Source organism: Protomyctophum bolini (genome assembly GCF_963924005.1).
Source record: "Protomyctophum bolini genome assembly, chromosome: 19".
Classification (NCBI taxonomy): Eukaryota; Metazoa; Chordata; class Actinopteri; order Myctophiformes; family Myctophidae; genus Protomyctophum; species Protomyctophum bolini.
In genome coordinates this window covers 31144333-31172077 of record NC_137880.1, presented here as the reverse complement: position 1 = coordinate 31172077, position 27745 = coordinate 31144333, and the positions used below count along the sequence as shown (strand labels likewise).

At 43.7% G+C, this 27745-nt stretch overlaps 2 protein-coding genes across 4 annotated transcripts in view; one reads left to right on the top strand and one right to left on the bottom strand.

Moving 5' to 3' along the window:
• Positions 1–58: 58 nt before the first annotated feature.
• tlr5b (toll-like receptor 5b) lies at positions 59–6112 on the top strand. Of its 2 annotated transcripts, XM_080790324.1 has the most exons (5): positions 59–176; positions 1076–1129; positions 1904–4226; positions 4988–5076; positions 5225–6111. In XM_080790324.1, the coding sequence occupies exons 2-5, from the start codon at positions 1079–1081 to the stop codon at positions 5504–5506; spliced, it is 2745 nt and encodes a 914-aa protein (XP_080646450.1). In that variant the 5' UTR covers positions 59–176; positions 1076–1078; the 3' UTR covers positions 5507–6111. The 2 variants fall into 2 exon arrangements, with proteins under 2 accessions (XP_080646450.1, XP_080646449.1); XM_080790323.1 differs by having other exon boundaries at positions 123–1129; positions 5225–6112.
• Positions 6113–14652: 8540 nt separating this feature from the next.
• Positions 14653–27745, bottom strand: part of disp1 (dispatched homolog 1) — a 106267-nt gene continuing 93174 nt past the window's right edge. For both annotated transcript variants that reach the window (XM_080791143.1, XM_080791144.1), the window contains 8 exons: positions 26713–26742; positions 25387–25510; positions 24629–24756; positions 22417–22511; positions 20754–20851; positions 18836–20428; positions 18176–18439; positions 14653–17828 (listed from right to left, as the gene is read on the bottom strand). In XM_080791143.1, the coding sequence (XP_080647269.1) occupies positions 15981–17828; positions 18176–18439; positions 18836–20428; positions 20754–20851; positions 22417–22511; positions 24629–24756; positions 25387–25510; positions 26713–26742 (4180 nt within the window). In that variant the 3' untranslated portion in view covers positions 14653–15980. The remainder of the gene's footprint in view (positions 17829–18175; positions 18440–18835; positions 20429–20753; positions 20852–22416; positions 22512–24628; positions 24757–25386; positions 25511–26712; positions 26743–27745) is intronic.

The following is a 27745-nucleotide window of genomic DNA, read 5'->3' as shown; positions in this document are numbered from 1 at the left end:
GTAGGCTATTTCCCATTGTAGGAACAGCCCATTACCTAAGCGGCAGTATTTCTAATATTGACAAGAAAAGACAATTGGGAAAGGAGTACCATTTGTCATAGTATTTTAAGAAGAACGACACGCCCGGCCAGGTGAGGAACAGTGGGCTGATGTGGTTTTAAAAAGCTTCAACACAGGTAAGAAGACAATCATTTTTCATGGCAAAGAAAGTTCCAACAGCAGGGAATATTTAAACTAATGTTTTTTTCTTCTTCTAAATACAAATACTTAATGTCTACGGTGGACCACAAAAGCACAAAAGTGTCCCTCCCACAGCTAATTGCAAGTAAAAATAAGGAAAATAACAATATATACGACTACTAATATTAATAATACCATATAATACTACTACTACTACTACTAATAATAATAATAATAATAAAGACAATAGAAAGTATTGAATCAAATCACCCAAAATCAAATTACAAAGAGGACATTTTAATGTATTGAATGAATTCATGGATGGGTGTGTGTAGCCCTACTGCGCACAACGCCATCACCATTATTAAAGTATGAACTAACACAGTTCATACTACACAGTAAAGACCTGTGTTAATTTAACTGAGTGTGAAGATGTCCAACTTTGTACACTGGGTTTAACGAACACTGAAGATTTGACCAGTGACACCTTCTCTTTGTAAATATGAATATTGTGCGTGTAGCTGAAATAGATATCCAGTGTCATATTAACCCTGAAGAGTCTAAATAATAGGGTAGTGTGTAACTGAGAAGAGGAACTAACCAGGTGCTCAATGGAGGTAGCAGGATGTGATAATGATAAAAAGGTGCTCACACGGATCAAAAAACAGGATCAAAACATGATGAAAAGAGAAAGATCCGGGCAAGAAGGGCATTCTTGCCCTGATGAAGACCTGTTAGGTCGAAACATGTTGGCAGTTGCCTTTTAATTTAATAAAGGCTTTCCTCAATCTTTAACCTTGTGTGCCCGGATCCTTCTCTTTCTCTCTTTTTATAGTGTATAACTGAATTGAACATTAACATGATTGCCTTAACTAAGATGAGCCCTTCCTCCCAGGCAATGATGTGGAGGGTTGCTCTTCAGATGGTTGTCATTGGTGTATGCATGCAGGTAAGTCTGGAACAGGGTATATACTATTTACTTCAAAATGCTGCATTCCCATAGCATGTACTAGTAACCAGGGCTTCTCAAAGTGGGTCAAACCCTAGGGTGCCTTGACGCAAGTCCAGGGGTGCCTTAGAATACTTCAACAATATAATCAATGGCACTTGCACTTTAGGCCTACTGTACTTGGTGCGCTCTTTTTCAGTCCACAGTATACCATGTATGTCATTTCATAACCAAATATAGCAGATCTACATCGGCTATTTTTGGAGAAGTTTCCCCCCAGAATAGGGTTGCTGGGGTTTAATTGGTTAAAAGCCAAGTATAACAATTAATTTAAATCTGCCCTAACGGAAACTGATATTCTCTAACGTTTTTCTCATTACATACTGTTAGTATCTTTATATGGTGCCGTAGACGAAAAAGTTAGGGGTGACCTGAGCCAAAAATGTTTGAGAACCACTGGCATATATGTGTGTGTGTGTGTGTGTGTGTGTGTGTGTGTGTGTGTGTGTGTGTGCGCGCACATATGAGCACATTTACATTTTGTGGATTTTAAATTATATATGAATAGAAAATGTGAAAAACAACGTGGTACACTGGAAACAGTAGACTGCAAAAAGGGTATGAAAACAGTTACCAGTTGCAGCCACATGAAGCTGCTATTATGCAATGTATGAAATATCTTCAGTGCAGCTTACTACTATTCTTCTTGACATATCCTTAAGAATTCAAAATTTGTAATTTCTTTGATTTTGTAATTACGTGCCTATCCTGCAGATGCCCAGGTGCTATTCCTCATGCCCTCTACATGGGACGGTAGCCAATTGTGCCTACCAGAAACACCACTGGGTCCCTGCTCTGCCTCCCAACATCACCCATCTCTACCTGGAGGTGAACTATATCAGTGAGATCAATGACACTGCCCTAGCTGGGTTTGAGGCGCTGTTGGAGCTGGATCTTGGAATGCAAAATGTGCGTCTCATGATCAGGAACAACGCCTTCCACAGACAAATACACCTGGTTCGTCTGGTCCTTCATAATCCTGGCCTTCAACTGGAACCCAAGGCGTTTGTGGGATTGTCCAGTTTACAGAAGCTCTACATTGATTATTCTCAGTTGAATGGCTCTATTTTGGAGGATAACTATCTGCAGCCACTGTTGTCCTTAGAGACACTTGACCTCTTTGGTAATGACATTGCGAGGGTCCGCCCCGCACCATTCTTTTCAAAGCTAACAAAGCTCACAGAGTTGAGACTGGAGTTGAATCATATTGAAATGATATGCGAGGAAGATATGATTAGTTTCCAGGGCAAACACTTTGGGCTTCTGAACTTGAAGTCTATTAGGCTTACTGGCATGTTAAATGAGAGTTTTGACTGGGAAAGATGTGGAAATCCTTTCAGAAGGATGACTTTTGACATGCTTGACTTGACTGAAAATGGGTTTAATTCAAACAATGCAAGACTGTTTTTCAGGGCAATTCAGGGGACTGAGATTAAACATTTAAATTTTAGGTTGGGATTATTGGGTAAAGGATTTTCCCATGACAACTTCCCAGATCCCAACAGCAGAACATTTGAGGGCCTCCAATATAGTGCAATTACACATTTAGACCTGACTAAAAACAACATATTCTCTTTGCAAAAGGATGTGTTTAGTTCACTGGATGAGGTGATAATAATTGACATATCCGAAAACAAAATTAATCAGATAAACAAAAATGCCTTTGGTGGTCTTCAAGGACATCTACGGATGCTTAACATTTCACACAACATTTTAGGGGCTATCTATTCTCACACATTTACTAATCTGACAGACCTCAGAGTGTTAGATTTGTCTTACAACAACATTGGTGCATTGGGATATAGATCATTCAGTGGACTTCCCAATTTAAGAATGTTAGATCTGACAGGAAATTCTCTCAGAGAACTAGGCTCACCTGCATCATTATCAAGCTTGGATTACCTCCTTTTGAGAGACAATAAGTTGAACTACAAATCACTTGACGGCATTATTAATTTGGGCGATAATAGTATCCATCTGAACATTGAGGACAACAGGCTGACAAACCTGGAGGATGTTTATCGAATTTTGACTCATTTCACACGCCTGCAGAATTTCTTCTTTGGTGGCAACAACATCAAATGGTGCACCTTAAATATGGACTATTCAACAACTCATCCAAAACATTTACAAGTGCTAGATCTCCACGGCAGCTCCTTGCAGGTCTCTTGGGCTCAGGGGAGATGCCTTACCCTGTTTGATCATCTGGAGAATCTACTGGCTCTCTCTTTAAGCAGAAACTCCCTGCAGTCGCTCCCCAAGGGCATTTTTAGAGGTCTCACCTCGATACTCGAAATGGACCTCTCCTCCAACTCCTTGACCTATCTTGAACCAGACACCTTCCCAGAGAGCCTAAAAAGCCTCGACCTCTCCAACAACTTCCTGGCCTCACCCGACCCAGAGACCTTCCACTCTCTCACCCATCTCAGTCTCTCGTCAAATCGTTTCTATTGTGACTGTAATCTGGATGTCTTCCTAACATGGCTGAACACAACCAATGTCACTTTTTGGATCTCAGGCATGAGCTCCCTCGACAAGAACCTCCGGGAGCTCTGGTGTGAATTCCCCCCAGACGTCCAGAACGTCCCCCTGCTGGTTTACAGCCAGCATGTCAAGCCCTGCGATGAGGATGACGAGCGGGCGGTTCAACAACTGAAACTGTCCCTCTTCATAGGCTCCACCCTCTCCGTCATCCTCATCATTGTCAACGCGATCATTTATGCTCGTCTCAGAGGGCAAATATTCATCATTTACAAAAAGGTGCTTGGCCGGGTGCTAGAGGGCCCAAAGCCCGTGCCCCCTGCCGCTGCTGATGTGATGTACGACGCTTACCTCTGCTTCAGCAACAGTGACTACAAGTGGGTGGAGAAGGCCTTGCTGAAGAGGTTGGACAACCAGTTTGTGGAGAAGAACCTCCTCCGCTGTTGTTTTGAAGCCAGAGACTTCCTGCCAGGAGAAGATCACATTTTAAACATCAGAGATGCCATCTTCAACAGCAGGAAGACCATTTGCATTGTCTCTAAGGAGTTCCTTAACGGTACAGGTTTTAATGATTTACTTCTATAACATGGGTGGCACAGCCAGTTATTGTATGTAGAGGACCCACATTTCTTATCAGTCTCATGGGCCATAAGTAAATGCCATTTTTAATATCAATTAAATCACCAAATAGAGGCTCATATTGAGAACATAAGCATGTGGTTTTGATGGGTTAACACTACACAGAGCTGAAGGGAACAACGTTAAAAGACAACTTCACCCATTTTCAACCTATCTTCATATAATTGGGCCTCACTAATGCTCATTTTAATATGGTAAAACTGTCTACTCGGTCTGTCTATCAGAGGAGGGCTGTGGACCCGCCTACCAGTGACATCATTGATGGGGTTTCCAACTTCAGGATTTCTATTCCTGGGACATTAGCATGCTATAATGGAAACCATTGTTCTCAATAAAACTGAAAATAAACACATTGAAATGCTTGAGAACAAAAACCCTGCCAAAAGATGATGTCACTGGTAGCCAGTCTATGTCCACAGCCCTTCTATGAGACACAAACTGAGTAGAAGAAAATGGTACCATTTCATCATGAGCCTCTGTAGGTGCAGGTGGCTAGTGCTGGATGTAAAATGCATGTACATCAACCCATTTGAATTCTTATAGAACACACACACACACACACACACACACACACACACACACACACACACACACACGCACGCACACGCACACGCACACGCACGCACACGCACACGCACACGCACACGCACACACTAACTGTCGAGTGCCTCCTCACAGATGGCTGGTGCCTGGAGGCCTTTGCTTTGGCTCAGGGCCGGATGCTAGAAGAGCTCACAAACGTCCTGATCATGCTAGTGGTGGAGAAGGTGTGTATCATTCTGACTATTGAAACATCAGCAGTGTTGCCTCTCCCTGTTTTATAATTTATTATTGTTTGTTTGTCAAGCCTAGTCCCTTCCACTTCAGTAGAATCTGTTTTCAATTCTCAACTTACATTTCCAACTTTAAAACTAGGTGCCGCACTACCAACTGATGAAGCACAAGGCAGTGAGGGCTTTTGTCCAGAAGAGAGAGTACCTTGTCTGGCCAGATGACCCACAGGACCTGGAGTGGTTCTACGACAGGCTCATCACCCAGGTCCTCAAAGACAGCAAGCTGAAGAAGGTGGATTATGACGTGGCAGAGGGTGCACAGGCTGCCATCAAACCTGATGATGAGAACATTCATGTTCAACGAGGAAATGAGGACAATGTTCAACTGGAAAATGAAAATGGCATCGAACTTCAAAATCTTTGAACAACCAACATACTTTTATACTAAACCAGATATGATTGAGTTTTTGCTTGCATATATATATTAAAACCTGTGAATATAATGGCAGCAACTCTGTAGGAATATAATGACCTGCAGGAAACTTAATGAAGGACCACTGAGAAGTTCTGCTCATCTGGTGGTAGTAGTTTGTTTTACCACAAGATGGAGACCTTTACATATTTACTAGCTAGTAGTTGGCCACTGTCAATGCAACTGAGTTGAGCTTTATAGTACTGGCTCTGTGATATTTATAGAATAATTCACAGGAGAATTAGCAATTTTTATTACTCGCATGAGTACTATATATACACAAGAATGGCATTTTCATTGTTAAGTTAATTTAAACAGTTTTCATTGTTGAAATTAGAGTAAATATAGCCATACTATTTAATCGCACTCATAACTTTGTCCCTCTGTCGCTCTTCTGTCACTTACCAATGTTCTAAAAATAAAACATCAATTCCTTGACAACGAAAATACCCTAAATCTGAGCTGTGTGTTAAAACAGGAAGCCACTGCTGGGCAGAGTACAACTTCCTTCCTGTTGGGCTGACTGTATAGCCCCTCACTGCAAAGCTCTTGATTTTTAAGAGCCAGCTATTCAGATCTCACTCCCAACAGAACAAACACAACACTGGCCATGTCTGAATGGTCATACTGACAGAAAAGATGAGGGCAACCTCATCCATTACGTCTGTTGTATGACTGACATAAATCAAGCCAATTATCCTGCAATTGCTAGTGAGGCTGCAACTGGAGGCCAGCAAACGCTTTCTGAACATACTTTAACTTGTCTAGATCAGTAGTTCTCAGGCCCATTGCTGGGGAGCCAGACTATGGATGGTTTTCATTCAAGGCATCAGATGAACACAATTGACCACTTCATGGACCACTAGCAGTAGCATGATATGAGTCCACCAGGGCTGGAACTGAGCCTAGTGATCTAAACACCAGCACACACTTGGAAAGCCATTCAATGGGAGTACACTGACTGGATCCGGTCAGTTTTATTCATTATATATAAAAGGTATAAAACATATTCAAATATAAAATCACACCCGTGTGAAGTGAGGGGCGCTAATACTGTATAATAAAGTCTAACTCATGTTCATTAGGTGATGTAATGGTGATATAAAACAAACGGTGCCAACACAAACATTACACGCCATGAAGAGACAATATGACGTAATGAGGTACATTATGAAGTACATTTTCCCTTCATTGTCAAAACAAACATTGAACTAAAGACAAACATTAAACCTGTGTATAGGAGGGTCTGGCGCCCCTCAAAAACAGTGACATTTTACTCTTATTCTGCATTAATTACACACACAAAGAGCTCATGATGATGTTTGCTTGAAGTTTACTATGAAAACCTGCTTTTCATGTCAGTCAGTCAGTCTGTCACGCCTCGAGACACGCTCCATAATTTATATGGTTGTCTCCATATATGAAGATCACAACACTGACCTCATCAAACCCTGCATAGCCATACATGGAGAATACTTATTACCTAGATTATCACCTAGATCTGCATACGGAGCCGGCCAGCAACTCTACATCTGACCTCACAGACACCAGATTAATAGTTGAACTCCTGCTTCTTAACTGTGCCGTATCAAGAAGCCCTTTGGTTTCAGCGCAGCATTGCCCTTTAGGGCCTCAGAGTCATCAAACCCTGGATTGTCATACATGGAGAAGACTGTATCATCACCTAGATCTGCATATATGAAGCCGGCCAGCAACTCTACATCTGACCTTCTTAAATCAATCAAACTCTCGTAGGTTATAGACACATTGGAAATGTTGAACATTGGTCTCTTCAAATGACAAAAGCCAATCTAGTTCCCCAAAGCAGTGATCACAGGACAATCCTGTTTCACATCCACAATCCTGCCACAGTCCAACAGCTCTGTCAAAAAAAAAAGTGTGTCAACATTTACCTTGCAAACAAACTCTCCAGGTTTCTGGCCTCTATACAGTTATTTCAAACGTTGGAACGGTGGAATATTCTTAAAAGAGACACACATGCTTCTTAGATTCTCCCTCAGAGGGAAATGCAATAAATCCCTGCCCTGTGCTGTGACCATAGCTAATATTTGACCTCAGTTTAAACAAATATAATTATAGGCCGCTCACGCAGGCTGAGGAGGAGTCCGTTGAGGGAAGTGGGTCCATCTTCACGACCTTGATGTAGTAGTGGAAGTGCAAGATACAGTAAAGGGAGCCATAGGGAACCCAGGGGCAAGTCCAAGGCCGAGGGGAACACAAACTGTCCTGTATCATCCAAAATAAGACCTTTCCTTTCCACATACTGTAGAACCATCTCTCATCACAGTTCCCTTCAACTTAACCCTGATGTGGGTGGTTTTCTTACGTAATGTGTTTTATAGTGTTTTGTTTGTTCGGGGGACTTTATTTTCCCCCTTTTTGGTTTAAGAGGAGCAAATGAATGTGAGAGGAAAGAGCTACAACCACACATTAAAGCTCAGTGGTACTTTTCCTAACTACTCTCTAATTCATCCAATGAACCTCTCATTGTGCAACTTGTCTCTGCAACAAACTACCGTGACTACACTTGGGAGCCATCACAGACATGGCTCACATCTTCATATGCTTTTTGGATTTGTGCAACACTATCGCTGTAACAAAACAAAAAGACAAAGCAAATGTCGAAAAACCTTTCCAAACAAATGCAGCATGGATACTGAAATCCTGGGTGTAAATATATCTATCTATGTGTAGTATATACTGTATAAATTGACCCATAAGGGTGCATTATCTTTTGAATAGATGCAGCATCCTTTTAACCCATTCTGACCGGGAACCCATTTTGGTGCTAGCATCATGTTATGCTTTAGCTATTGAAAAATAGCAGATCTACAAGCTCATAGCGCGCCACCGAGTGGCGCGCTACGAGCTTGTAGGTCTGCTATTTTTGAAAAATCGAAGAACGACTGACATTTTTTAAAATCTGATCTCAGGTCAGAATGGGTTAATCAGACCAGTGTGTGTCCATTGGAAACCTCGTATGAATCTGATCTCAGGTCAGCATGGGTTAAAGGCCACCTTAAAAAGGAAAGAGACAGAAAGAGTGTGGGTGACACAAATCACCTATCGAATACTGTAAGGAGGAACTAAATAAACTGTCATTACAAGAACACCACTGTGGCATGCTGAGACTTGTACACTTGTACATCATGTACTTAGACATTCTTAATAGCATAATCATTAGACAGTCAAGCATTTCTCTATTACATCGCGGAACCGGTGTAAGAGAGAGGAGGGACATGAGCCAGATTTGAACCTGCAAGATCATTATGTACAAGATAAGGAGCTCGGTCCGCTCAGCTCTGCTTTTTCCATCTTTCCCCCCCAGGTAGACTTGTATGACGCACAGAGGAGAGTTCATAATGTACACCCACGCCTGTCTGCAAAAACAGTTTACTGTTGTTCAGCGGGAACTACTACAGAGCACCTGCAGTAGAAGTCCATCTCTAGCTCTGAGCAAGAAGAGGGAAAGAGAGAGAGAGAGAGAGAGAGAGAGAGAGAGAGAGAGAGAGAGAGAGAGAGAGAGAGAGAGAGAGAGAATGGAACAGAAGGGAAGACAGAAAGAAACAGATGGAAGTAACCCATATTTTCGACACACAGGTCTGGGTTTGGGGGTTGTTAGCAGTAGTAAAACAAGATAGTTGATGTCCCCGAGTTTTGCAACACAGTGACATCATGACAGGGAGACTGGGGTTTGTGAAGAGAAAAGATGACAGCGAGACGAAAGAGATACAGATCAAAGGACATGATTAAGAAAGAGGACAGCGAAAGAGACGAGGAATGGAAAAATAGGACAAGAGAGAGAGAATGGAGAAAGAGAGACCTAGCTGGGCAGATATCACGGCTATGAAGTTTTAATGGGAACAGGACTGCTTCTCCCATCAGCCCCTGGGCTGTGGCTGTAAAAAGCCAGGCCAGAAAGAGATACAATTTGAAAGTAACATTTCACTGCATTCATATTCAGTGTCCAGTTGTACTTTTCAAAATCTAATAACTATTAACTAAATGTGAAAAGTTAATGTTGCAGACTGACTGCTTCAATGCATGAATCATGAAGAACATATTCATATTCAAGTAAGTGAACTGCTTTAAACACATTTTCTTTTTTTCTCTTTTAGACATCTCTGCTTCAATAGTTAGAACCATGGAAGAAGAAAGAGCGTTGCTTGATATTCAGACTGAAGTGAACACTGAATTATTGTTATTATAAATGTAATTATCATTCTATTATTCTACATGTGTAGTCATGTTTGCGTCTGGAGGATTTAATTGTCCGCCACAAATGACTGCTGTATCCGCTTTTGCACATGTTTACATGACATGTTATTAAAACATTACTGAACATACCTGAAATACTTGACATTATGCTGACTAAACATCACCGCGTGTTTAATAAGTCAAGGAATGTCATTTGTAATTGATTTTCATATACTGAAATGAACGACTTTCTTGAAAATCAAATAAAGCAGTAATGTCAAGTATACTGTTGAGTTGTCATCAATGGGATAAACTAAACATGAGAACACCCATATTCAAACAGATTTCATATTGACACTTATGGCTATAGATAAGCTCTGGGTCACTTCACCAACAGGCAGTATTGTTGTCTCCACCAGGCCGAAGGCATGTGGAGAGAGAGTATGTTTTGCAGTCCGTCCGTGTGTGTGATTGTGTCCGTCAGTCCGTCTGTATAGAGCTAATCTCCGACACCGTTAACCCGGTTGATACCAACCTCTGCCACCAGAACAGCCTGTTATAGCGCCACCAGGAGGCAGACTTTTGACATTTCTTTTATATTACTCCTCCAGATTCTGTCCAAAACAAATCGTTACACACTATCTCTATAGTCATGTGTTCAAGAAGGATCTGTCCGATATTTCATATTCCAACCTAATTCGCTAACATTGGCTTTCAAAGTTTGCAGGATTGATACGTTTTGAACAAAAAGCCTCAAATCATGAACACAGCATGCAATTTACGTGAAATCTTTCACAGATTTTCCTACAAGGCTGAGGATAGCGCCACCAACAGGTGGATTTTTTAAAAACACATTTTTGTAACAAAATGCCTCAAATCATCTAATTGCCATCCAAGGCGTGAGAAGAAATGGCAGCCTTTTCACATTGGCCTATTATAGCGCCACCAGGAGGCCACAACCTGCCCTGGTGGAGACCTGTGCCCCGAGGGGCACTTTATCTAGTTCCACTCATGTGACCACATGGAAACCTTTATATCACAATGTGTAAAATCTATAGAGAAGATAAATAACAGACTTAAGTTCAAACAGCCTTCAAATCCCATGTGACACACGCAACCTCAAAATCTCACATCACATGAAAGCCAGTGAAATATAACCCTCTGTGGCAAATGGTTGGTTCAAACGTAAAGTCAACGTCAGACCATCAGAGCCAAACTCCCAGCAAACGACTAACTTTATTAGCTCACACTGTCCCAAATACACTGCCGACTGACCCACAACTCAGGGAGGCACGTCATCTAAAGTTACTGACCTTCACATACCACATCACAGGAAAGACGGGGAATGAAATGACGAGTGGATGGGATGACTTCTTCCTCTCCCAGCTGACCCTGGAGGAAACAGGTGTTTTCTGCACTTGAAGAGAGAGAAGAGACAGAAATAGAGAGAGAGAGAGAGAGAGAGAGAGAGAGAGAGATTTAGTGTACCCTTAACCTAGTGTTTTGTTCTTCTTTCAACATATTAGGTTCACAAAAACCACAATGCAAATCAATTACAATCACAATCTCTCACACTACCAGAATTATTTTAGTTATCAACCTAAGCTCCATTTCATACTTCGTACACTGTCGTGCGACAGTGTCACATGCCATTCATGGACATATCCTGCATGCAGCACGTTCAGAGCTTGTAGATCTTTCAGCATTTTGGAAATTGTTAGAAAATTCAAAAAATGCCCAATATAAGGATGCCAGGTTGAAAGTGGTTAAGTAAAATAAATCAGAAAAGGGAATGGGAAAAAATGAAATCAAAATTGAGGCCTGCTGCTAGATATTAAGATTAAGTAACTCAGGAGGTACAGTGGCCTTGTGGGAGCCAGAATGTTTCAATCACTGGCTCATCCTGGCATTGTGAGTGACAAAGTGTTCTTGAGCAAGACAATGAACCCCTAACTGCTCCAAATAAGCATTGGTTGTCTAACTCGCAGGTTCCCAAACATTTTTATGGGTCCCTTTATTTTTTGTTTCCTAGGTTTTGTTTTTAATTATTATTTCAAAACATTTTCATAAAACATTGCTCTGCTATTTCCACTAGTTACAGGTCACAGGCTAAAAAGTTAACCCGCTTTTGTTTTCAAACTTAAGTTAATGTAAAGGGGAAACTTAGCAGATTTTTTACCTGAATCCTATTGCTCCACTCTGAGCTGAGGATGTGAAAATCTGACATAAGACTTTCCTATGCATTCTCACACAGCTCAGTCTCAAAAGGCACTGGAAAATCTCCTCTTGCGAACGTAAATCAAAGCACATTTCTATCCAATCAGTACATCCATGGCCGCAGTTCATAAAATGACTCATGCTGCACTGTCGTTCCACTCAGGGATGCTGAGGGCCATCTGTATATTGTACATATGTTTAATGGACAGGGGCTGCGCCAAAGATTTTGGGCCCCATCATGGAAAGATATCACATTGGGGCCCAGGCCTTCCCAGCCTTGCACAATCACTGTAACCACATCTCTTGAACCTATATTAATCAACCCCCATATAAGAAAAGGATTGACATAATACTGTACGATCTTTGAAGCTCACTTGTAATCTGAAACTTTGAAGTTAGTGACAGTGAATATGGATATAGGCTATGGATACGTTTATATTTCTATATAACAACGTTACATACCTGCACTTGGTAGCTTTAACAATTCGCTGACTATAGACTAGTCAGATATCATGCTGTCTAGGGCAGTGGTTTTCAAACTGGATTGTGATGTACAAGCGCAGGCATACATACTTTTTGTTGTCCCTAAATTTTTATCCCAATTTGAATTACCTTCATGTTCTTCTTTCACAGAGAAGCTGAGATTTGACAGTACTCGCGAGCTCTGCTTGCGCACTAGTAGTGTGCAGGCACTCGACAGAGTGCAGTTCTAGTTAATTACTGACTATATGGAGCTTTTATTATAATTACTAACATAATAATTTGCATGTAGGAGACAGGTACATGAACTACCAGTAAAATATGTTATTTTATCAATGCCTGTCTGGGCTTTATTTAGTACATGGTGATGTAATTCAATTGTATTCAATAAAACACTAAATATTTGGTGGTGGATCCAAAGATCCTGGATTGGTCAGGTCATGATAAAGTTTGTCAACATCTGCGACTGCTCTACTAAACTAGCATAGCCTACCTACTACTATTTTAAAGAAAGACAATAAAGACAAGTAGTCTTTTTCCTAAATTAATGTATGTTGTGTTTAAGTAGTAGAGCAGTAGTAGTTTCAATAGTCATTCATTCTCACCTACCTCCTTGGATGCGGGTGAGGGACTGTTGATTAATCAGCTGGCTGGGTCTAGCACCAACAAGGTGAAGGACATTCTTCATGTAGCCTAGTATGACAGCGTGTAGCTTGCTAATTCTTCTTGTGGATAGCTTGCTAAGTTAGCTTGTGTAAAATAAATAGGTAATAATTGTATTTAACGACCAAAGGCTTCATCATTGGCGAAAAAAGCTAAATGTAAACATACACTCTGTCTGCAATAGGATGCATAGCCTAATGAATTCAGTAACCATTAACCACCTTTCTCTGTGTAGAACATCCTATGCTTGGTAGTAATTTAGATAGATATCACATTGTTTGACTCGGTCGGGCTGTTTCGGCGGTCTGCAGACTCTGTTTTTACATTGTTTGACTGTCAGCTCAGCTGTCACGAATCCCTTCACCAACTCTTGGAAGAACTTGAAATTCAGCAACAAGTGCAGTTTGGGGGATGGGATAAACCATTTCGTGTGGGTGAGGTGGGGTGTCAGTTCGTAGTTCAGCGCTACCTGGATGGATGGTAAAGGATTCACAATGAACCCCCCTGTCGGCTAGGAGCATTGGAGTCGGCCGTTCTCGTTTACTAGTCGGAAACAAAACAGCAGAGGGCACTGTTTTTTACTTATTTTTTGCCGATGGGTTCCTAAATTGATAACTCAGAAAGTAAAGACTATCACGAGCTCGTGGCTGAATTAATAGCTTGAGTATTCATAATAATAAAAAATTGGACCATAAATCTATTTTCAAATGATGTGAAATAAAACGGGCTTTACTACATCCATCATGTGATATTGTGTATTTGGACTGAACAACAGAGAGAGAGTGAGAGAGTGGGTAAAATATAAGAAAGCAAGTATGTATAAACTGCAGGTTGCCTATAACGATTGCATGCGTATACTATTGAACAAACCGAGGTGGAGCAGTGCTAGTGAGTTGTTCTGTAGTGTGGGAGTTTACACATTTCATGCCCTACTGAGAAACCTGATGTACAAATTTATGTGTCGGCTCAATGAGTCTAAAAACTGTATAATTATGCTGCTGTGTAACCCCAGCTTCAGTAGCACCAGGTACCGGTCTGCTTTTTGGAAGCACTGGTATGAATGTTTATTGTAAAATTATGTTTTTATGGGTTAGGGGTGTTTCTCTCTGTATGTAGTGTTTTATGTTGTCTGTTGTTATTGGACCTTGAGTCTGAACAAATAAAGTTGATTGATTGATTGAGAAAGAGAAAAAAAACATTATCATTATTCATTACTGGGTATAAGATGTCAGAGGCTATAGCCAGCCCAGCCCATTACATATCACACAGACTCTGGGCTACAAGCCAGGAGCGCTAGCACCGGTGGCGCCAGCAGCGATGAGACAATGAAACAGGTGTACACTTTGTTATTTCTAAAGCTATGCCCCCGTTTGAATAATAGGGACCCATATAGTGTTCATTTTTTTTATCCCCTTGCTGTGTGCATAGTACATCTAGCCCTATCCGTTTGCTTGCCTGTGCCTGTCTGTCTCCATTTTCAGTTGTATATGGGATGAGAAAAAAGAGCCCGACAATATCACTTAAAAATACATTTTAATCAGTTACACACCTCATCATGGGGTCCTGGAACATGTGGCGACATGATCATAACAGCAAAAACTGATTTATACTTGCTTACCAGTGTCACATACAGAAAATAGCCAACTGGCAAGCTGAAAACATATGCAACGCATTTTGAGCTTGTAGATCACTTTTTTCAGTTCGCGACACGATGCGCAACGAAGTATAAGTCAGGCATAAATGGGAAAAGCTCCCATAAATACAAACAAATAAAACTGAGCCATAGTTCTTGATATAATCAACTTGTAAGTTGTATTTTTTTTTTTATAGTTTATGCATTTGTGAGACTGCATCTGGAACAATATATGAAGTAGGAGACACAATATCACATAGATAGATACTGTACATTTCACCGGTGATGTGGACACTTGCCTTATGAGCAGGGTATTTACTTAGCAAAATTTCACAATGGCGTCTTTGACTGAAAGACTTTTTAGCCAGACTATCTTGCGAGGTGAAAGAAAAGTAACCAAGAAACATGCCTGTTATTACAAGATCGGTCCTTTCAATGATTCCACCTGAGGGTGCTCTGGTTTTGTACAGTAGCTAAAGTAGATATATGATGCCATCATGCTAGTCAAAAGATTTTGATTTCTTTGTAAGGATAACATCTCTGCAGTCAAGTTGGTTCAGTTAAGGTACATACAGCTTTTACCTTCTTCTGTAACAGTTGCTGTGGCTGAGTTGACACAACATTAGGATGGACCATAGAAACTTTGAGTCAGCGACAAGGAATATAATATACTATTTTGTAGGCTATATATTTCTAGCTCAATCACTTGTACAGTGACTACAAAAAAACACATGTAAGCATAATTAGTTTTTGTAATTGAATAGCTGCATTTCAGCAAAGAATAAGCATGTGCAAACAAAGTAAGGCAGAGGTGATTACATTTGGTTTATCTCAAATGTATGAATAGCTGATAGATATAATGACCATTCTAGTTCCTCAATCGTTGAAGGAGGAAAGGAAAACAGGGCACAATCAACTCGTGAGATAGTCTGGCATTGTGTGGCTTAAGCTTTTCTGTCACATAAATTACAATTCCCAAGTAATTCTTCATGTAAAATCAAAGATTATCTGGCACTTGAATGGAAACATTAAAAAAAACAACAACAACCCACACACTTTAAACACAGAACATATTTGGTGGGTCCATAATGCTTCATGAAACATATTGAGGCACTTGAGGTCAATGATCGATATCCCCAAATACTGCAAGATTCCACAGGGATATTGCATGCTGATGATGATACCTTTAATGGATAGACCTTTGGATGTTTGTGGTCAACATAAACTCTCAGATGAGGGATTGGTGTTTATTGCAAGAGCAGGCACGTTGGCTTCAGTTTTTGGCACGTTAAACTCCGAGACAGAATTGCACTTTGCTTTCAACGTCCTGTTAAAACAGATTAGTTTTTTTGGAGAGGTGGAGGACACCTTCTCCTTTTTTGAGTTATTTTGTTTGCATTTTTTGACACTTTGACTCTCCCGTGTGACGGGAATACTATCCGGCTTCTCCTGGTTGCCAGGGATTTTATGACAGGTGTCCGTTTGCGTTGCCATTTTGTCGCCGACACCTGACACGTGATTATTACCACAACATCGACCAAGGTCCGTCCCTCTCGGTCTTTCGTGGCAGCTGCATACTGTGTGTGCTCCTGCTACTGAGGAAGGGGAAGGTCCTCGAGTTTGAGGCTGTGTCTGAGTTGAGTTGCTAATATTTGAACTGGGAGTGGAGGGCCTCACTCCCGTCTTATTACTCTCTTCTTCCCCGACAGATTCTAGGTCTGCAACGGGACCAGAGCTTGGGCCACCTGAGTCTTGGGTTGGACTCGGGGTATTTGATCTCTGCTCTCTAGCTGGGCCGGCCTGTAGGCTCGCACAGTGTACACAGTAGTTCCTGAGATGGCAGCTGTGGGCTGCCCCCTGCCTGACGGCCATCATTCTGCCCTGGGTGCAGTGGTGGTAATGAGCTGGGGAACAGTGGACGTAGTGCATACGACACTCCATGTTCTTGTATGCTGGGTCCATGGTGGTGGATAACAGGGCTGCATTTGGGCTACTGTTTTGACCTTCCAAGATGGGGAACAGTTGAGGCGTAGTGGGGCAAGAAGGCGAGTCCTGGGGGTGATGAGTGCAGTGGTGTGGGATCCATGGCTGGGGCAGATGAGGGCGGTCTCCACAGTTGCAATTGGTGTTTTGTGAATAGTGGCACCTGGAAGGCGTGCTCAGAGTGGCCACCAGCCCATTCTCAGGACCTGCTCTCCCAGACTCGGCTTTATAAGGGATGTGTGAATAAGGAACGGAGGCGTGGTGAGACGTTATTCCATTATAAAGCTGAGTGCACGCCTCCTGCTCCTCTGCAGGTTTCTCCTCGTTCCTGTGGCCGGACGCCAGAGGCTCCAGCTCATAATGCTCCACCTCCACACCCCGACTGTCCAGCTGGTACTTGCCCAGCCCGGAGCTCTTTGCTTTGGCAGAAGAGGGGGTCTTAGCCGTGCCCTCCGAGTATGCCTGGCACTGGAACTTCTTGGGCAGAGGGATCTGGCCACAGGTGCCCTGGGGCCCCAGGCAGCGGCACATGCACTGAAAGAAGAAGGTGGCGAAGGCCCAGCTGATGCACATGATGAGCATCATGAACGTGCCCAGCTGGGTGTACGCCAGCACCGTTGACGGCATCATCATCGCCCCGGCCACAAAGGTGGTCAGCGCGGCCATGGCGATGGCGGAACCCATGCGGCTGAGGGAGAACACCACCTTCCCCTCGCGGTCGGGCTCTGGGGCCAGCCGGTACGCCACGCCGTAGTGGACGGCGAAGTCCACAGACAGCCCCACCGCCACAGAGATGGTGACGGACTCCAACACGTTGAGCTCCCAGCCCAGCAAGACCAAGGAGCCCACGGTAACGAAGATGGTGCCGGCGATCGAGAAGATGGCGTAGAGGCTGATGATGACGTTCCAGGTGGTTAGGAGCATGACGCTGAAGGCCACGGCTACAGACAGCGCCATGGCGACAAGTGTGCCGTCCGACAGGCTGTCCTGGAGGTCGTAGAACTCCAGGTTGCTGATAAACCAGCCGTGGCTGAGGCCTGCCGGGGCGTGCAGGAGCTCCTCTGTGATCCAGGTATCCACCTGAAATATAGGCACAGTTAAGGGTCATAACATCACCAGCTGAGGTTCAGGTTCACTGTGAAGCACTTTGTAACCTTGTTTGGAAAAGTGCTATATAAATAAACCTTTATTATAGTTATCATTACTATTATTATTATCATTATCACTTTATTGTCCCTAAAGGAGCCCCAACAAAGAGAAAGCACACTGCTTGAACTACACAAAGTTTGACAAACCCAAGCCAGGAAAATTACACAGAGGTTGGCAGACAGGAGATGTTGTCTAAATATGTAAATAGACAGCTCTTGGGACACGTAGAGAAGAAAACCATGGCCCGTTCTATAATGTCAAAACACAGCAAACCGTACCTCGCGATAGAACTGGAACATCTTCTCATAGGCTAGTGTGAAGAGGTACGTGCTCTGGAACTCCAGGACGATGGCCCTGATGGTATCGTTGATGTCAAAGCGAGGTCCGGGTGTCTTGCTGTCCAGATGGTAGCTCGTGCTTCTGTCCAGTTCCATGATGGCCCTCTTGATGCACAGCTCAAACACCTCCTGCTTGTAGGGGAAGGTGGACTGACTGCAGCACGGGTAGACGGAGGCTTCCTCGCAGTCCTGGTTCTCCATCCACTGGTTAAGATAGAATGACGTTAAATGTTATTATAATCTAAGGAAGTTGTTCATGAACTAAATAAGTAATATATTATAGTACAGGGGGTCTTCGATGTTTTTTCAGGATAAGGAGGACCCCTTAGCTGAGAGAGATGAAGCACGGACCTACACTAGATATGATATAAAATTGTGTTGCAGATTAAACTAAGATAGCTTCATAGGTTTATTTGACAGCACTATCATCATCAGTGTTTTGTAAATTAATATTTAACCACCCTATTAAGGTGTAATATTGTTCTATTATATGAATATGATATAAAACGTTCCCAATATCCTACTGTTATGAATATGAACTACTCTGCCCCCTGTAAGTCTACCTTTTATTTGTGCAAAAAAAGCTACTAAAACACTGACCTGTTTGAAGGTCTCGATGAAACAGCTGGTGAAGTCCTGCTCGTCTGACTGGAATATGAAGCTCTGGTTCCTCAGCTTTTGGCAGAAGTTGAGGATCCAGAGCTGGGAGGCCGGGCTGGCGATGTTGAAGCTGTTGTCCAGTATCAGCTTCCCCTTGTTCTTGGGGTTCAGGGGGTCACCGTTGTCCACGGGGGTCACCCCCCAGATGATGGTGATGGGCATGTGGAGGTCCTCGCCGTGGTGGACCCTCTCGAACATGAACAGCTTCTTGAACTCGGCGTCGTAGCGCTCGAACGGGTGCGAGGCACGGAACACCTGGAACTCGGCCAGCTCCAGCGACGGCAGCTTCATCTTGGGGTTGATGCACACCACGTAGGCTCCGCCCACCGTGATGGCCAGGAACCAGAAGAGCCAGAGGTAGCGCAGCTTTATGACGATGCAGGGCAGCACCTTCTCGAAGAAGATCCTCGACGCCTCGGACGCCGTGAACAGGCACTTGCTGAACTTCTGGCATATCCCGGCCCAGAACGTCCTGGTGCAGCAGCCACTGCTCGGCTGCGCCGGCGGCTTGGTGCAGGTCAGCAGGTTGGGCAGGTAGCGCTCGTGGAGCACGACCACGGCGGGCAGCCACGTCACCATGAGTATGTAGTTGACCAGGATGGCCGTGCCCGCGTAGACGCCGAAGCAGCGGATGGCGGTGATGTTGCTGACGTAGTTGGCGTAGAAGGCGGCGGCCGTGGTGAAGCTGGTCACGAACATGGAGAGGGCGGCGTGCTGCAGGGTGATGCTCACCGTCTCCGCCAGCTCGGCGTGGGGCTTGTCGAACTTGGTGTAGTTCCACACGTCGCAGAGCACGAACGCGTCGTCCGCCCCGATGCCCACCAGGATGATGAGCGCCGTCAGGTTCATGAAGGGGAAGAACTCGAAGTTGAAGACGACGCGGTACAGGAAGTAGGAGACGTTGAGCGAGCTGATGATGGCGATCATCGTCATCAGCGTGATGAAGATGGAGCGCGTGTACACGCACATCACCAGCAGGACGATCACGATGGCGATGGCCGGGTACACCGTGTCGGTGAGGAGGTAGTCCTGGAACAGGTTGTGTTTTATACCGAACTCGATCCCCGTCACGGTGGTGACGCCGTCCGAGGAGTTCCAGTTCTCAAAGTTATCCAGGTAGATGCTCATCATGGACTCGCCTTTCTCCGTCGGGGAGAACAACATGCTGTACTTGAGCACAGGCGGAGGAAACTCCAGGCTCTTGGTGCTGAGGAAGTCCTTGTCCACCAGGAAGTGAAGGATCTGGTAGACGGCGTTGTACTTGGTGCACTTTCGCGGCACGTTGGCGCACTTGAGCTGGTCCTTGCGCCGCGTGGTCTTGTCCCAGCAGTCGGAGCCCAGCGTGCCGTTGTGGTAGTACTTGGCACACGAGCGCAGGATCTTCAGCGTGTGTGACACGTCGCGCTCCGTGATCTTCTGGCAGGACGACCTGTTGGTGAGGATGGCGATGTAGTTGCCCAGCGTCCAGCTGGGGCAGCAGGAGGCGTCGCTGGTCCGCTGACACAGGTCCCAGTAGTCTGCGTGAGAGCGCACCTGAGACACAAAGAGAGGGGAGGTGTTTTAAAACGGCTCATTCATATTCGTTTTCTGTATTTGTTCACATGAATAATAATATAATTACCTTAAAGTGATGTTGAACTTGCATGTGTATGATATAAGTCTAGATATTATCTGTGGCTACTATGCTATGATCGATGAACCAAAAGCAATGATTCCATTCATATATACAGTATATATAGTAAACCAGGTCTCAGAATCACCACATTTATAGCACATAAAACTAATACAAATAAAGTGCGTGTGCACACACACACACACACACACACACACACACACACACAGGGCTGGGTTGTCTTACCCTGCTGTTGTCCATACTGCACATGGATTTGATGGCTTGTATACTCCACAGGTTCTTCCCGTCTGCGGACATGAAGACCAGTCTGGAGTATCTATCCCCTTCAAAAACAAACAGTTGTATTTAGTAAATGTCACCTCTATCTATCTATCTATCTATCCATCCATCCATCCATCCATCCATCTATCCATCTATCCATCCATCCATCCATCCATCTACCGTGGTATGTTGTCATTATAAAACAGCTTAAGGTCAAATCATGAACTCTGATCGGTTGATATACAGCAATAACCATATACCATGGCTATGAAGTCTCTGTCTGTACAGTTAGCTATCACTCAATGCCTTTTTCTGGATGAGAAAACTGCAGGTCAAGGTGAATTCCACAACATTGTGGTGAACTTTGACTGGAATTCAAGGCTTTATGTGGTGTGTAATTGATAGAAAATAAGTAATCTTTTGGGTGAACTATCCCTTAACACCCTGAGGCCGATTCTACAAAATGTCCTCTAATTCTTAACAGTTTTCTGAAAAACGTATGTTGCTATAATTCAGTGGTGCTCAAACATAGTCATGTCAAGGACCTCCCAAAATGATGTGTATTTGGAAGCAAATATTTTAGTGAGCTTTAAAAAAAATATATATATATATATATATATATATATATATATTCAAAACATTTTCACAATCTTTAAAAAAAAAGATTCTGAAAATGATCTACAAGCTCGCAGTGCAGCACAAAGTGACGCGCTGTGAACTTGTATATCTATTATTATTGAATAGCCAACCAGTGTGCTACATTAAAATAGGCTAGCCGTAAAAATGATACGGATAATTTCCCGGTCTTAATTCTTTCTGCAGAGCTGCCGAAAGAACTTCATGAACTCAGAAGAAAACTACATTAAGCGAACACTGACTGTTAAGCAAACGAAATGAACCGTCCAACGCTTTGATGACTGGTGTCAAACGACGTCAAAGGGGTGGGGTAATTAAACCTTTGTATGCCTGTATCATAAATATCAAAGGATGACAGGCAGAGCTGCACAAAGATGAGAAAATCTAAATGAACATGTTGCATAGCAACCACCTTGTTTGTGCAGGCAGTCTTGTAGAAAATTATATTAAGAAAAATGTTATTAAAACCGTTTTAATTGGGATGTCTATAATTTTCATGTTACCACATTTGGTAACCATTTAAAAAAAGCAATAAAATACTAATGCAAGTACTGACTCATTCTAGGCCATGGTATATTGTCGTTATATCACAGCTCAGGGCTCTGTTGGCACAACATGAACCAGAGTGCCTTAAATGCCTATACAGCTAGCTGTATGTAGCTGTGGTTTAATAGCTATATCATGACGTCTCGTGTATTACTGCTTTTAACAAGATTCACATATATTTTTTTCTCCGGTGCAGCAGCTGTGTATATGTGTATCGCGTGTGTGTGTGTGTGTGTGTGTGTGTACGCACACACACACACACACACACACACACACTGTATGTATAGACGAATCCACGGAGGGGTGCCCTGGGCGCAGTCGTAGCTGAGGTGTACCATTAAGTGCAGCTTGACACATCAGCACTGATTGCCTACACCTGGCCTACAGGGCTCCATGGATTCGTATATATTCATATATATATACTGTATAAACCTTACAGCCATACCTGGTGCATCACAGAAGCTGTCCTTGCTGAAGTCCCACTCAGCTTGTCGCTTGTCTCTGTCAAAGTGGTCCTCAGTCCATCTGTCCTCTTGGTGACTGACAAACAACAGCAGACAGACAAATTAGACACGGTACTGATATTGTGAACACGTGAGCTGCTGCAAAAAACACTTTGAGCTACACAGACAGATGTTGTTGCGACTGAGATGTCTTAGGAGACTGCTCAGTGATGGGAAAAGCTGCGCTGATTTCTCCGTCCCTCCAATCAGAATCATACCATTATCATTATCAAACTCGTCAAAACAATGATGGCTCCGATTCAACAGGGGCCATGGAGAGGGTCTATGCAATGTGAATGGTGCACTGGCGGCAATATAGGGGAAGCAGGGAATGCAGTCGCATCAGGGCCGTAGTACCGTAGTATACTGTAAACTCTCTCTTTCCAACAAACACACACTGTTAAGTTACCGCGACTAAGACTACATTTCCTGCCAATCGTAACCAGTGTAAAATATAGTTCATTGGGAGACACTTTATTGTGAAGAGCCCTTCACAGCGCCCGCCGGAAAGAGTGTTTAAACTGGGGGGGGGGCTGGGCTGTCAATCTGGCATCAGGGCCCGTGGGACATTCCCTCCACCACTGGAATGGAGTGTGTCTAGGAATGACGTGTGTCACTGTGCACATGCATGTCTGTCTGTGAGGATTTAGTTGCAGCTCATTCTTGTTTGCGTGTGTGTGTGTGTAAGTATATATGAATGTGTGCTTGTGTGTGCGCACGCACACACAATGCATCTGTGTGAGTGTGTGTCTGTATTTGTGAAACGGAGAGGATTATGGAGTAGACAGCTCATGCCGTGTTAGAGGATGTGTGAGTGCATGTCCTGTCCCAGACACAGGAAGTCAGCGTAATCGTGTGAATGTCAGAGGGACGGACCGAGGAGCTGACGACGGAGGACAGCGGCCCCTCGGACATGTCATGCACGTAAGCACACAATTACCTCTGCAGACAGACACGCAGGGCTGCAATGACCGCAGGAGGCATGAGACACGCACACACTCACAGACAGGCAGAAGTAAACAAGAGTCTAATATAACGGTGTGGCCTCTCTTGTCCAACTGTAGATAGTTAAGTTATTAGTAAAAATGTATAAATGCATAGATTATAAAGTGGTGTTCAGTCACACTAAACATGCTGGGTGTTTGTGTCCAGAGACAGAGTTGCGACATTGAGGGGTCACGTGGTTCATGTACTCGTGCGAGGCCATATACTCCAATGCATTCCGTAAACTTCCGGTGTCCCTATTCGCCAATAGAAGTCTATGTAGAAGAGCCGCCATTGGACTGAGAGTTGTCGTAACGTAACTCTGTCTTACTCTATGGCCCAGGTGAAGGCCTATGCCCGTGTTCTAAATACCGTACATCACCTATGAATATGGACTAAAAGATACATTGAGCCTAGGTGCCCGGACCGCTACGCCAGCTGTCCGTGACACTTTCATACGTTTTAACTTCATCAGACACTTGTTTATGCAGACTATTAATGTTGTCTTCGTATTATGAATGGACATAGTTCGGTTTCGTGATGTCTTGCCTACAGTACTTTTGAGGGCACAGACATAAATAGATATACATTAAGACATACAGACAATCCCCGTTTTAGTCCACAAGGCCTTGTGCCTTGACCTCAGACTACGTAACCTTGTTTTTGACAATATATCTTTTTCCATTTTGACATAATGCCACATTTCCTTTGTGCAAAGGAATAAAAACGGATAGGACAGACAGACACATTCAACGTCTCGCGTTGTTGATAATTGAAGAGACTTTTCCCAAATGAGCGCTGACAGAAGATGACCCGTGGATAGACACATCTCCTCTTGTTTCTCTCATCTTTCAGGACGGATTGAAACATTTCTCGGTGTCCGTCAACGCTATTCACCGCCCACCTCCCTTCGCTCTCATCACCCCTCTCTCTAAGGCCGGTCCTTCCTGCCCAGAGGGCTTCCAATCAATGCAGCTTCTTGTATCACAATAGGATGCCAATTTCAAATGGGACTGATTTTCTTTGCTTACAATGAGGCATTGTGAACTACCCACCGAGGTAAGCGAGTGTGATGCCCATTATTTGACCGGCCAACTTACTGGACTAACTGGCTAAGTGCTTTAGTTTCTAGTTTTAGGATAAGCAGAAATGTGAGTATAATGTAGTTACTTTTTGGCCTGCTCGTCTGCATATTTGAAGGGGTAGTTGGCCAGGGTAGCTTTGTAGCCAGTGTTCTTCACCATGTTGTTCCATGTGACCAGCCGCTGGCCTATGGCTGTCCCCCGTGGCTCGAAACCCTGGAAAGGAAAGATGAGAGATTCTTTTGTCAATCTTTTGTCTTTTGTGTAATATCCAATCAGTCTCATACAATAGCTAGAAGTTCAATTAATCAACTCTAGCCTCCCTATTCTGGGGGCGGGACAGGGACGACGACATTTGGCTAAATTAGCAGATCTACAGGCTAACAATGCTTCTCAATGCAATGCTGTGTGTAGATAATCTATTTTAGGCGAAGATATTAGTGTAGCAGGAAAACAGGAGGCAGCCTATTATGGAGCCCCTGAGAGTCCAGTTCAACTAAGGATAAGGCCTACAGTATAATATGTTTTAAGTGACTAAAGTGGAGAACTTAACAAACAAAACTGATGGGCCAGAGTTAGATATGCAGATAATCTGCCTCTGTGTGTGAATAGAGGGATAAATGTGTGAATAAAGGACACTTACTGTATAAACCACTAAAGCCGATTCATGTGTTCGAAAATAGCAGACCTACAAGTTCACAACGTGGCACATGCGCAACGCAACTGTGAGCTTGTAGATCGGCTATTTTTTGGGCGCACAACACCGTGGAGTGGTGGGAGCACACATTAAGCCCACACATTAGGCTCCTCCCAGTGACTCGCCATGTGTTTTATACACCGACTCACCAGCAGGGGGTCGGAGAAGTCGGGCAGGTCCGGAACGAGGATCCCCACCAGGGCACACACCACGATGAGCACCGTGCACACCCCCAGCACCACCACCGGCCAATCGGCTATCAGCTCCGCATAGCTGTGGAACGGAGGGAGGACAGGTCCGTTAATCTACACGTCAGCTGGAAAGTAAACACCACTTTTTTCCACCGTATTCACGGATGGTTTGAAAGTTCCTAATATGGGAAAATATGAACGCTATGATAATCACTCTATGGATGTACTATAAACTTCACCATGACTCACATGATCCCATATCAGCGTACTGTGTCAGTAGTTATCAGGTTGAAGCATATGTGCGCTTATTCATTTGCATGACTCGGCTAAATGTGATGAATTGTCGGAATTCCTTCAGCTTAAACTGATTAAGACCCGAGGCTGATTCTACAAATGCCTTCTAAATCAGTAGTTCTCAAAAATGTAAAAAAGTTAATAAATAGATGTACAAGCTCGAGCTCGTATATTTGCTATTTTTTAATAGCCACCACTAAAATAAAAAGACAGATGCTTTCCTGGTTTTAATGTGTTAACAATGTGGAGGTTCTTTACACACGTTTAAATCTACCTGCTATGAAATGGCTATACAATTTTCCCACCGCAGATTTTGCAATGGATTTTTTTTTTAATTAATTAAGAAATCAAGACAACACAAACTTTTAAAAGTCAAGGTTGAGAAGGTTACTTACTTAATTTAAGTTGTAGGACAAGAGGTGAAACTTGTTTTTTTAGACAAATTTAACACCACATGGGCATGGGGGGGGGGGACAAAACACTGGAACTCTGTCTAGGGAACCTCTTGTGAACTCACGTCCAGGTTTTACTACTACAAATTGTAACACTCTATTGTGAAAACTAAATAGAACAATATGATTGATTAGGCGGCGGTCCCGGGGTGAGTAGGGCAGAGGTTGACGTGGAGCATAGATGGTTAACAGAGAGCAGGTACAGAGAGGGAGGGAGAGAGAACTCAGATCAACTACTGTGATGACTCAGTACTGGGGAGTGACAGCTCTGCAAGAGCCATGATGGATAGATGATGGGAAAGTATTGGCACGAGCAAGGGGGAGAAAAAGACAGGAAGAGAGACAAAACAGAGGAGCAATGGTGTGTGTGTGTGTGTGTGTGTGTGTGTGTGTGTGTGTGTGTGTGTGTGTGTGTGTGTGTGTGTGTGTGTGAGAAAGAGAGAGATGAAGATAAAGACAGATAGAATGCAAGGAGGAGGATGGAGCTTTCCAACCAATAAATCCAAGTGGAAAGAAAAGGATCTTTGGCAGGTCTTACCTTTTGGGGAACCGAAAGGGCCTTGCAGGGCTGAAAAAAAAGGGCAAATAAATCATACATTTGGAAATCAAAGCAACAGCCAATCAAAAACAGATTCTCCCCAGCATCTGTGGGGAGAACGAGTGAGAACATGCTTTTTTTGTGATCTGATTTAGTGGAGGGTGGGGGGGGCTAGTTGTTTGATTCCGTCCCCCGCAGCAGTACACACCTTATGTACGAGAAAACAGGCTGCGCTGAAACCAACTCCTCTGCCCCCATTACTAATCAGTTGATGAATGAATTGCATTTTTATAGCGCTTTTCCAAGTGCTCAAGGCGCTTTACAATGGTTCATTCATTCATACATTGGGAGGTGAAGCGGCGAACAGTCGACGCCAGCGTCCTCACTTCCCACATTCACACACACCAATGGTGGCAAACTCACACAAACCAACTCATTGAAGGCAATGTAGGGTTCAGTGTCTTGCCCAAGGACACTTCCACATGTGGACAGGAGGAATCGGGATTCGTACCACCGAGCTACAGCCGCCCTGTGTTTGTATTGTAGTATATAGACCAGTCAGTCACACACAGACAGACACACTGCAACAACACACAGGCACATATAGAGGAGTCGCTTGAGTTTAAGGGATGAGACGTTGAGCGCTGCCAAACCAGAACCAGACTTGATGCAGAGGGACTTGCGTGCACCTTTCAGCAGCATTGACAAGGGATCCTTCCGATTGGTCCCTGTGACTCCCTGACCGACCAACCAGCAAGCTTCTTCCTCATAGTAGTGGTGGTTAATTCTGAGCTTGCTAAACGTGAGCTAAACATCACTATTATTGCCCCCCCGATGTTCCACGGAAATTACTTTTGCATTCAGCAGCACACACACACACACACACACGTGGGCACATGCACGCGCACACGCACGAACACACGCACGCACGCACACAGTCCTATGAAGCTTTCAGCTGCTCTGGACTGGTCTGGTGTTCTCATCATATCCTCTCCAGAGCAGCAGGGGAGCGTCCGGAATGCCCCACCAAGAT